Source organism: Thermobia domestica, chromosome 2 (assembly GCF_964235325.1).
Source record: "Thermobia domestica chromosome 2, izTheDome1.hap1.1, whole genome shotgun sequence".
Taxonomy (NCBI): domain Eukaryota; kingdom Metazoa; phylum Arthropoda; class Insecta; order Zygentoma; family Lepismatidae; genus Thermobia; species Thermobia domestica.
The window spans coordinates 14571747-14584356 of NC_137455.1; the positions used below are offsets into that span (position 1 = coordinate 14571747).

At 37.6% G+C, this 12610-nt stretch overlaps 1 protein-coding gene across 2 annotated transcripts in view; it reads right to left on the minus strand.

Moving 5' to 3' along the window:
• Positions 1-12610, minus strand: part of LOC145670420 (uncharacterized) — an 84631-nt gene that overhangs the window by 27637 nt on the left and 44384 nt on the right. For both annotated transcript variants that reach the window (XM_081739088.1, XM_081739096.1), the window contains exons 3-5: positions 12410-12538; positions 7287-7453; positions 333-3846 (exon numbers count right to left, since the gene is read on the minus strand). In XM_081739088.1, coding sequence (XP_081595214.1) covers positions 333-3846; positions 7287-7453; positions 12410-12536 — 3808 coding nt within the window. In that variant the 5' untranslated portion in view covers positions 12537-12538. The remainder of the gene's footprint in view (positions 1-332; positions 3847-7286; positions 7454-12409; positions 12539-12610) is intronic.

Genomic DNA, 12610 nt, shown 5'->3' on the forward strand with positions numbered 1-12610 from the left:
TTACACAAATACTATGTCTTCGTCTATTCCGTCTGCCCTCATTATTATGTATCAACGTAAACTGTACATGACATCAATCTAATTCCTGGATATCAAAGTTAAGTTGTATTTGTCGGCATTAAGGAAAATACTCACTACAAAAAGAAATTATTCCTCTAATTACTACAAAATTACGTAGAGAATATTACTTTCATCCTTGAAGAAAGAAAGAAAGAAAGAAAAAAAAAAGACACCTGTATATTATACAAATATAACGTCTATGAATTATTTATAATACAATAAATTCTTCTTTTACTCAAATAAAGAAAAAGCATTAATATGAACAAACTAACCTGTGTAACTGAGATCCCTATCAGGCAAGTGACTTTTCACAGTTTGGTGCGAAGGAGCCAGCTCCTTATCCTCCAACGTTCTTACTTGTGACGACACAGGTTCACTACCTTGAGACGTCTTTTTCATCCCTGATACAATACCGTCTTCAATCGACATTATTACATTATACACTTGTTCCACACTTTTCGCCGCACTCTTTCCCCCACCAGAACTTTCTGCTGTCCTTTGTAAACTTTCACTTTTCACTTCCCTCTGCGACACCACACTTGAAGGATGAGACGACGAGCTACTTCGAGATGAACTTTTTATCTCTTGGTCAAAGGTCTTACTATGCCTCGCCTGAGGAACCTTAAGTCTGAGATCACTACACACTTCGCTTGAAACACTGGAAGCAACCGATGACGATGGATTCACCTTGCTTTGACTTTTTGATCGTAAGGAACTTACATCACGTTCACCTGTACCAGCTTCATCACCGACCAACCCACCGCCGGAAAGAAGATTCTGTTCCCTCTGAGCAACGTATGGACCGTCAGGTTTTTTACGTGCGTCTTTCTTTTTTGTCTTTACGTGAACTGACCGATAATCGAATTCACTTCGTGGACTATTGGGATGAAATTCCTCCGAACTACGCACTGCCCTACTTGATAGGTCCGTATCTTTTATTTTATTACGAAACGTTTCCCCCACGTCCCTGCTACTACTCTTAATACGAGTTTTTAACGGTACATCATCTAAATCCTGACACTCTTTATATTTCGTCCTAAGTTTTACACTTTCTATCCTCTCGAGATGTTCGAACTCTCGCCTAAGGTCATCTGTGTCTTTCACACTTTCTTTATTACTTTTCAATTTAAACAGTTTGGAGGCTTTTTTCAATCTTACACTATCACCACTATCACTATCCTTGGTTTTCGACCGGATTAGTTTATTACGCTTGTTAATTTTCTCTAGATCCCTGTCTAGAGTACTTTTACTACTGTCTAGATCAGTCCGCACCAAAAAATCTTTATCCCGAGATTTCTTACTTTCTTTATCTTCCTTCCTAGAACTTACCACCACTGCAGCATTCCGGCCCCTTAAAGAAATGTGCAATGGAGGTACTCGGGGTTCACCACTACTGCTTGTTGATTGACCACTGTTTGAACCGCCAAACAACCGACCACTTCCAAGTTTATCTACTTTCTTAACTGGTGGCACATTCACAAATGAAACATCAACTTTGTATGCAGGTTCACTTTTCTCCAGTTTGAGTCGCAGTTTAATTTTTTCACCTGGACTGCCTCCAGATACTTCCCTGCCAATGGTACTTGGACTGGAATCCTGAGATTTTAATATGTCCTTTGAAATCATCCTCTTTGAATCTGAGCTAGCAGATGACTTTGTAGTGGCCTCAGAATCCGACTGATCAGTTTCTTTTCGAGATATTGTACTAACATTAGATTCCTCTTCGTCGGAGAACACAGCGTTGGATCGCTCATTAAAGAAGAATGACTCGTCTGGCATTTCGGGTTCGCTTTCCGAACTACTCTCACTTGACATAGGTTCCAAGTGGCCAGTTAATGGATTTATTAAATACTGACGACGTTTCCCAGAAGATGTCAACGGAGGGGACGGCGGAGGAGGTGTCGGCTCCTTTTGACTAGTTTCCGCCTCGTTCTTTTCACTGGTCACGCATGATGCAGCAGAATTACTAACAATAGACCCCGTCGAGTTCACAGAGCTTTGTGATGTTACATCCATCGAAGAAGTATAACGACGCTGTTGTTGAGTAGTGTCTAGTCTGTTTTGTCCCCAAGAGGACGCTGTAGGCAAAGTTCTTACGTTAGACACTTGATTTGATACACTCGGGTTACCAATTCTTGAGTCAACATTTGCATTAGTATATCGATAGTCCCCACTTGGCCCACTAAATAACGTGGTTTCACTCTGATGGGTAGAATGTGATACCACAGAATTCTGGAAAGCTGTATTTCCCGTTGACTGGGCAACACCTACACTTCCAGTTGTGGCTGGGGGCACAGATGGAGCTCCACTTCCAGGACGGGCTAAACGGCTCAACTGCTGTTGCTGTTGCGACTGTTGCTGCTGAACACCAGGGTAAGGGGGAGGTGGAGGCTGCAGATGTGTCTGTGGGGCTCCACTGACTACACTTTGTTGTTGAAGAGCAGGATGTCGTCCTGCTGGTACAGTGACAGTTCGTGTTACACCACTTGGACCCACAGCACTCACTGCAGCTGCTGTTGATCGATTAATACTGTGAAGATTTTGCTTCTGTTGCTGGGAAACCAATGAAAGCTGTTGTTGGGTTTGCAAACCACCAATTGTCTGACGAGGTTGCACAACAGAGGGTTGATAAGTAACATTTCGTTCAGGGATCTGCCCAGCAGATTGTGATGTAGGGTTTTGAGAGAATTTTTGTAAACTGGAAGTTACAGAAACAAGTGCAGGAGCTTGCTGCGGTATGCTTGTTTGTTGGGCAGGCACTGGAGTGGATTGCTGTAAATGTGATGAAGGTACATTCTCCACAACATTTGGTCTTTCTGGAGGTGGAGGGGAGAGATTTAAATTGGGGATATTAGGTAATGAGATATTGAACGTACTCGATGGAAAAGGCTGTGAATCCGACGAAGGTGTCGTAGGGGTTGAAGGATTTGACAAAGGAGAGCTGGGAGACATGAGTGGTGATGTTCCTGGAGAAAGCCCTTCTGGTTTTCCGGATATTTTCTTCTTCTTGAGCTTCCGTTTGTCAGATGGTGGAAGCATTTTGCTAGATTGAGAAGCAGAACTCCCTTGGTCATTTTGTAGCAAGTTCACTAACAACGGGCTTTGCAACACTACATTCGCAGAATTTGAAGGTCTCTCTGCAATAGGCAACGGCGATGGATTACTATTTACAGCTGAGGGAGTTGTGCCTGCTTGTGGATTCACTACTTGACGGATTCCAGTATTATGACTCTGCACACTGCTTGCTACACCACTTGAACCTGCACCTACATTCTGGTTCGTGTTTTTAGATGCTGCTAACGAACATGAAGTCTGAGCAGAAAACTGCTGAACAACTGATGAGTTCACATTTACATTACTAGTGCCCGGATATGGGGGAGGAGGTGTGAAGGGAAATCTAGAGGAGCTGCCTTGCACATTTGAAGTTCCCTGGTGATGAGACTCCCGGTTTTGAATCGCATGAGCTGCATGAGTCATGCTCGCAAACGGAAATGGTCCATAATTTCCAGTAGCCCTAGCCGCCACTGTGCTGTTCTTTGGTGGAAAAGGAATGGGATCACTGCCCGGAGCCACCACATTCGGACTTCGAAACTGATTCACTTCACTCGTTGAACTTCCCGCCTGTGCTAGAACCTGGGTCACATTCCGAGAAACACCACTAACACTGGGTCCTGGATCAGAAGGACCTGCAGATGATGAACCACTTCCGCTTCCGGAATTGTTCTCCGTTTGAAGTACAATTTCTTGAGGCTCACTGTAGCGCCCAGCAATTGTGAGAGATATAACCTAGAAAGAGAAAGAAAATCATGTAACTATCACTTATTAATTATATATATGAATAATGGAGAAGATAACCAATTTCAATAAAGATGCAAATTCAATAATATATAAAGAGTGAAAAATGCAAGACGACCAGAATTTGAACCAAATTCTCCGGATTACAATATTGACGTATAACAACTACTATTGATAAAAAAATCATGGATGTAGTCATCATTTTATAACGTTTATTAAAATCCAGTAAGTCAGAGGGAGATGGAATATTCAGTATCCTGGCTGACTTAAGCAAATTTTATAACGTTTAACTTTCCCGAAATGAGTAAAAAAAATCTCAAAACAAATCAAAATCCTGGGTGGTATGGCCAATTTTATAACGACACTTATTTAAAATGAATCAAAATATCAGAATAAACAAACCCTAACTGGTGTAGCCTATTTTATAACATTTATTTTTAAATACGCAACGGAATTTGACTGCCAATATCAGGTTCTTGCTAAAGTAGCAGACCAACGATGAGATTTAATCAATGTTCCATGTAGCACACGTTCGACACTAATTTACAACATATATATTATTATTACCTGTATATATATATCTGTAATTAATTTTTAGTAGGACTTTCTCAACTCAAATCATAAATTCAATTTGAAATGATTATTTATTGTTTCAGATCCAGAATTTAATTACAATTCAGAAATCAGAAATTTTGAGAAAAAAAAAAAAATATTCTTCCAGAGAAATTTGTATTAGTAGCAAAAATTTTTTTAAAAAAATGTTAAGCCTTGTACTTACAATATTTCAATTTTACATTTCATAATTCAATATCTTACGGTAAACACATTATTCCTGTAGTTGTTATTTATACTATCAATAAACTTTAGTATATATCTTATTTGACTTTGATACTTATTCCCAAAATTTAATCATATTTACTACATTTGTTTAAGGTGTGTCTCTCAATGGCTTCCCGGTATAAAAAAAACTAACAGGATAGATGTAAATGTTCAGAAGGTAATATACTTACACATTATAAGTAGCCTTCTTTGGAAGGTCAAAGTAAGTTACTCTTCACTAATATATACATGACTGAATGACATTTCAGATACGAATGATCATCATAATCATAACTGATCCATTAATCTTATTTTGAGAAATGGGAAAGGCAAAAATAAAAATTTCAACGTTCCGTGCAATACAATATAATCACTTCTGTCACATTTATTTATATGTCCCAAACACATACTACATATTTCTAGTTTAAATTTATATCTGTAGCATGTCATAAACTTGGCCTACATATTTAGCCACGGGACAACACTTTTACTATAATGACTACTACTACTACTAATGAAAAATGAATTATATACAGATGATATGAAAAAAAAAAAAAAAAAAAAAAACGCTATGTGACAGGGTCCTTTAATTAGTTAGCACTTTCCTTGTTATAGCCTGAACATAATATATTTTTCACGGATCAACATAGTGAGAACAAAATATCCATTGTGTGCATTAGTTAACGAAGAGTGACAAGTTGACCTAACTTTTCAATCGCGGACTTCCATAAATTAAGTATAAGTTATCTTAAAATCTGTACCGGAAGCATTTTCTGAGACTAGTTATACAGTATGTAGTAAGATCTCATGTATTCTCTACAGTCTACCGGAATAAATATATTATAATAACCAACACATTGTTACAAATAAAAAACGAGCGCACTAATTTGTAACACAAATGAAACAGAGCAAATTTTGGTTCTTGACGAATAGAGCTGAACTTACGTCATGCCCAATACTGTTTGAAGAGGCGCCTTACAGGAAGACGTAATTCGGTAATTAACTATGATACATTTGTAGTTGTCTGTATCTTCTGTGCCAAGTTTGGGATACACGAAAAGACCACAGTCTTGTGTTTGCTATAGCCTTGTTTTGATTGTGAAAATACACAGGAAAATGTGTCAGTAAATATTATTTTATTATAAACGCTAGGAAAGCAAAAATTCTGCGAAAGTTTGCGAATTTATTACCAAACTTATTTTCATTTTACCACTTTTCGTTATTACTGGAATAAAATTTCAATGTACGATTTCGTGCTCAAACGACTAACCATGTGGTTCTGGGATCGACTACCAGTGTGTGTGTGTGTGGGGGGGGGGTTGAGTGGAAATACACGTTTGTTTCGGATCCTACACACTGTATATTACTCTCATATCGTCGTCGGCAATTCAAAACCTGCTATGTGCATTTTTATAAATTTTTCAGGAGAAACGAAAAACAGTATCCTGGTTAGATTTTTCGCTTTATAAAAGTATGTTATAAGTAATATTTGATGCTGCACGTAACTTGATACCTTCTCAAGTAATAATAAATTCGAGTCTAAAAGAGTCTAAAAGCTGCACCAGATAATACTATTATCTCGAAACGGCCGAAAATGTCACATAGCAGATTTTGAATTGCCGACGACGATATACCACCGTGCTATAAAGGTCTATTCAATCAATCTCAAATTAAACTGATGAACGAAACTCTTCAGCGGTAGATGTCAGGAACCCACATATCTTTCTTCCACAGATTCTATACTCAACCATAACAATGAATGTGTCTTTCTCATTCACTCGTTGAGTGAGTTTGTTTCACACTGAAACAAGAGTAGACTTGGTGGAAACTATGGGGATTCTTAAATGCATTTCTCTATGTCACTACAATACTCATGTTGGTTACACGAACAGCCTATCAATAGTTTAGTAGTGATGAAATCTATATCTGATAAAAAAGAAATTCTGTAACATACGACCAAAAACCACCTACTCTATTGGAGTCGTGTGCGCTATGTAAACATTAACACTACATAAACTGATAAGAGCGCACACTTTCCACTTCTATTCATATTATACATACGTTACTATTCATTACCGTCTTTCAGTTTAACATGAATCTTGGACTGCAAACAAACGTTCTTTAACAAAGGACGCTCTCTGTTCCGCGTTGAAACTTGCTTTATTTGCTGATTATTTTACTAATCCTAACTTACTTGAAACCATTTCTACCTATTTCAGTCGTCCTTTTACCATCGTCAATTAACAACAGAGTAAAGAGAGAGTCTACCTGCACTCATGTGGCACCTTGGAGAGGGGTGGTCTGCTTATCAGACCGGCCATAATTAACAACGGTACGGTTTAGTCAAGAGCACTGAGAAAATACTTTTCCTGCTTCAACACAATTAGTAAGGATTTCATTTATGCATACTCTACACTACGAAACGTTATTACAACAAATTGTAATACTCATTTTTTACTATTAACCCTAGCGCAAGTTCTCAAAAAACGAGAGGTTACGATGGAGCAATCTTTTCTACTACTTCACTATTCATCTCGGGCTCATTCTTCTAAGGTAAGTAGTAAAAATAACCACTGTGTTTTCTGCATAACAGCACATATTGTATTACTAACCTGATCACCCTCAACCTGGACTGATAAGATTCCCAACTGACGCAAAGCATTGTCACCCTGCTGGGCCAGAAGCCTCAGGCGCTGTGCCGCTTCCCGAGGAATCGTAAACGTCACTCGCACCGAATTCCATGGTTCCACTTTAGATACTCGAAGCGATTCACCTTTGCCTGAAACAGAACAACATTATATCGTAACAGAATCCCTCCATAGGTAGGTACATGTAAATTTATGAAATAGCGATTACCTTCGAATGGGAAACATACCTTGAAACCAAAATAAAGAAACAAAGAACCTTAGTTCATTGAACAACAGAAAATAATCCACTAAGACAACATCTGAATATAAGAAAAACTCCAAATTTTATTCAACAATATTGCAGATACAGCCGAAATATAATGGATCATTAACAACGTTAAGATAAGAAGTTGAATAATGTTTATAATATTACAGCTACAATTATCACCAGCTGATATGACAGAAAAAACTCTAGAAAAACCTTAGGAAGAAAAAGGAGTCGCGAGATTCAAATCTAGACCTTCTAATTAGTATCCAGAATGCGAACCATTCCTCTACGTCAGTCAGTGTTAATAATTATATAAAACCATTGACCCCAACCCCAATACACATGACTACAAGAATCCTTACACTCATAATTTCCGATGTACGTCATAAAATTTAATAAAATGCTTAGAATTTTACATATTCCTTGATGATTAAAATTGGTTACATGCTTTTCATGGATTGGACAGCTACCAGCGGAAGTGCAAGTACCAAACTTGAAACATATTTTTCAGTAACTTCGAAATGCTCATCAATCTTATCCTCACTTTTTCAGCTGTTCTCCAAATATTGCAGGAATCGAATATTAAAATATTTCACCTAATATTATAGAATGTACAAAATACTACCGGGAAATATACCGATAATTACAACTTTACTTCATTATAGTAGTTTCTACATTTAGCTGATATACTTTAACTATACACTGAAATCACTGTGCTCACTGAATAACGAAGGAAATATTTGAATAATATTGCAGAAAGAAATTAAACTAGCTATTTCAAAACAGTTACCAGTGCTTTCAAGTTGAATTAAAACAGGTTTTTATTTTAGAGGAGAAATGCATGGCCGACTTTATACAGAAATTATTATAAAGTGCACAAACCTACCTCCGGTACTGATATTTAATGTATTTCTCTCAAAGTTACCTCATTCACCACACGTTCTGAGATCGTTTTCTGCAAAGCTACCTTACTTACATCATATTATACTGGATACGTGCAAACATTCTACCAGTTTTTAATGTGCATGCAGAAGTGCGAACTCATCTAGAATTACACAATCGCCATCGCAGTAGTAGATTTCTTTCCACCTTACTGGTAAGAGATAAATTTCAAGTTGATGGAAGTCCTGAGGTTTGGATTCTTAGAACTGTTGAAAGGCAATTTTTACAGCCTTCACTTCAAAATTTTTTTGGACGAAAATGTTCTGCAACATGCGAAATAAATTATATGTGTAGGAGCCCAGTCAGGAGAATAGGGTGGTTTAGGTAAAAATAAAACCTATGTAATCTTTGATATGTGACAGCAGCTTGTGGTCTGACGTTATCAAGGTAGATGATGACTCCTTGGCGATTAACAAGACCTGGCAGCTTCGATCAAGTGTTGCTCGTAGCCTCTTGAACGTCTCACCTGCTTACAGTAGGAGATGATATTAATGGTTTGATTAGGATTCAGAATCTTCCTGTGAATTATTTGATATCCCACCATACATATTTAACAACACTTTCTTGGGAAGTTCTGGTTTGAACGTCGATGGCGACAGTTCAGAAACGTGGCAAACAGTCCTGCCACGCTTTTAGGTTCCGGAACATAATCCACTTCTCATCGCTCGTAACAATGTATGGCAAAAACTAGTCATTTTTGTACCGGAAAAGCAAGGAAGCAAGTCATGACTCGTCCTCTCTTCACTTGCAATCAGCCAACGTGAAACATAACAACAACTGGAACATTGTGATGAAACGTGGAGCTTTGAGCCACGCTTTGAGACAGCTTCTTGTGTGGCTCGAAGGTGTCTGTTACGGTTAGCTTCAGCCTGTTTCTTAAGGTTTGGTCAAAATCGTCTTCAAAAAACACAAGTTGACGTCCAGATGATACTTGATCTTGACAGATGTCTCCGTTTCTAAATTTTCGGAACCAGAAAGACTCCCAAAATATGTGCTATTACGAACTACACCAGTGCAATACAGCTGTCGAATGTTGTGGAAGACTCTGAGCGCAGTACGCGATATTTTCTATTATACTAGCTTTGCTTATTACATAGTATAATTAAATAATGCTCTAACAGGGTTGCCAGTGATTTTTCAAATCAATTTTCCCTGACAATTCCAGGTTCTCCAGGCAAGATCTATATTTTCTAGACATAATCCCTTCCTCCAAAGAATGAACGAATGGAAAGCTCTCCACAACATCCACCCATTGCCTTCCATTTACTTCCACAGTTCTCTACCTTAGAGATGCTTTCAAGGTTTCAATTTCATGTTTCAAATTCTGCATTCAATGGTAGTCTCTAATAAAAGTTTTGCTACTTTTTTTTTTAAATCTAAAATGGTAATCTGATCAGCTATGTGCTTATTTTCCTTTTTCTTTAATTCATTTGCAGTGGTTTTCGTCCTTCTCCTTTGCATGGCTTCTCCATAACGTGCACATGATCCACGTATGTACTGAAGCATTTTTGTCTATATAAATACCAAGGGATCTTCCAGCACATTGTATAGTATCATGAACAACTCGTAAACTCAAAGATTCTTCATACATATCTTCTACCAGCATGTCGCTGTTAACTGAGAAATCCTTCTCAACGGAAGTATTTCCATGGGAAAGGACAAGTAACATTGTAATTATGCCCCACAAATCAACGAATTCACAATTATCAAGTAGATTGCAATAAAAGACATTTAACCTATCTCTGTATACATTATTGCTGAAACATATAATTTGAAAAACTGATGTTTTATTTTTTCAGCTTTGGCAGCTACAACAATATTCTTGTTATGGAGTTACTCAAGAACATTATACATGGTCCTTCGCTTACATTTTGGTTAGGACAAATTTTGTTTAGAATAAGACATGACAGACTTCGCACTATTTTGTGTTTTAATGGGCATTTTTCAATCATTTTTAAAGTTCTTTTTAAAAAATTAATGTCATCAGTATACAAAATTCCCTGACATTTCCTGGTTTTCCAGATCGCTGTCAAGCCTGTCTAATTACTGAGCAAAGCAAATCAATTTTGTGTATTCCATCTATACGTGTGCAGTTTGTATATAAAGGATGCCGCCTTCTACGTGTGGAGGCTAGTGCCATAAATAAATCATCGTCCGCGGGAACTTGTGGAAAACACCCCCGATAACTAAATGGCCAACCAGAACCCTCATTTCTATCATTTGACAACCGCTCGTCAAGTCCACGTGGGGTACTTAGTTGCCACAGTTCCAAACGGTGTTCTTTCAGTCAGTGATTAGAAGATTGTTGTTAAACATATATAGTTTTCTTACTCGATTATAGCAAAATGTGGAGGCCTGACATCTGTTTCACATTAGCGATAGTATTGGGAGAGAAAGTAAGAGACACGAGACACAGTGGGTGCTGCGACACTGCAACCCCGCAAATGCGGTCAAAAGAGGGATAGGGGAAGGAAGAGATACTGTTGTAAAATTCAACAGGGGAAGTTCAAAGAATTTGCCGAACTGCCCATGTATTGAAGGAATACACTATATCTCGTGAGAGCTTAGCAAACTAAACACTGGCTTCACCAGACACTACTGACTTATATGAGAATTAACAGCTAATTAAATACTTCGAGAAAGATGAACATTTTCTCTAACCTTATTGGTAGCTGACAAAATCACCTAACAGTGGCAAAACAGATACAAAACCTGCTATATCCACTCACCCCCCTGCTAAGAGTGTACCAGCATATACCCAATAACGAAGAAATCAACTATGTTTAATTTACAACAGGACAGATTTATTTATTTATCTCTTAAGGATTCTTAATTTATTCCACTGTTCATCAAGTTTAATTTTTGAGCTCCAGTTCATCACACTATCACTTTCAAGTTCAATGAACATTGTTTCTTTTCATCCCCTGATTCTCTTTCTGTCTTCTTTAACCTCAAGCTTTCACTTCATTCCAATTAACCGCATGTCCTGTATCACGTATGTGTTTATAGACTGTATTTCTACCTATTTCTAACTTTATCTTGTTTAATTCGCTCCTTTCTTTTATGTTTTCCAGCATAGCACATATCACACTCTCAGAACCGAATTCTAAAGATTATTCCTTTTTCTCCATTATTCCTGCCGCCTCTTCTTCTTTTTCCCTCTTCGTACCTCCAACGTCTTGCTTCCTTACTTGAAGTTTGGATACTTCAAATTTTCATCAGCATTCTGTGTTATTTCTGTGCCCCTCCTCCTCTTTCATGTTCCTCCTTTATTGGTCCCTCTTCTGTACTCCAATTTCCTCTTATTGTATCCATTTCCTTCTAAATGCTCGTGGAAAACTTTTATATTTTCCTTCACTCTTCGTTTTTCATTGTTTATCTGCCTTGAAGTTTCCTTCCGTCAAGTAGTCCACTTCATCCCTGGCATGACGGTAATTCCTTGACGTGCAACTTTTCTCATACCATTCCGTGATTACCCTTCCTTCCTACTTCTTCATGTCCTCTTCCTTTTTCGCTTCTAGCTCCAGTTGAATTACTTTTATTTCAAACTAATTTTTTCCACAAATTTCTCCAATTGTCGTACTTAAAAAGTAAACCTTGTTTTTGTATGTTCCTTATCAGTCTCCATTTTATCTACATGCTATTCTCTGCTCTACGAGCTTATCGTTCACATTTACTGCCTGTTGCTACTCCAATGTTCCTCCGAGTACGTGACTATCAATTTACGCATTGACAACGCCATCTGTGAGGTGCTTAATCCGCTAAACGAGTAGAATTTTTGCACGTAACCAATACAAACACAATAATAATAATAATAATAATAATAATAATAATAATAATAAAGCATATATAAGATATAATAAAGTATAAAACTCCAACCTTGAATGGTTACACTTACCAGTACACAGAAGACCACGCAATTTCTGCACGATAAACTTAAATCTACTGGGAAAGTGTGGATCTTTTAAATCTCCTTCACAGGTGACCACAGTTTCAATTAGATCTCCATCACTGTCTGCGGCCATCTCTGTAATTTTTAAAATAAATTTCGTTAAGTGTTAGAATCTACTATCAAATTAAAAGAAAAAAGAAAAATCCT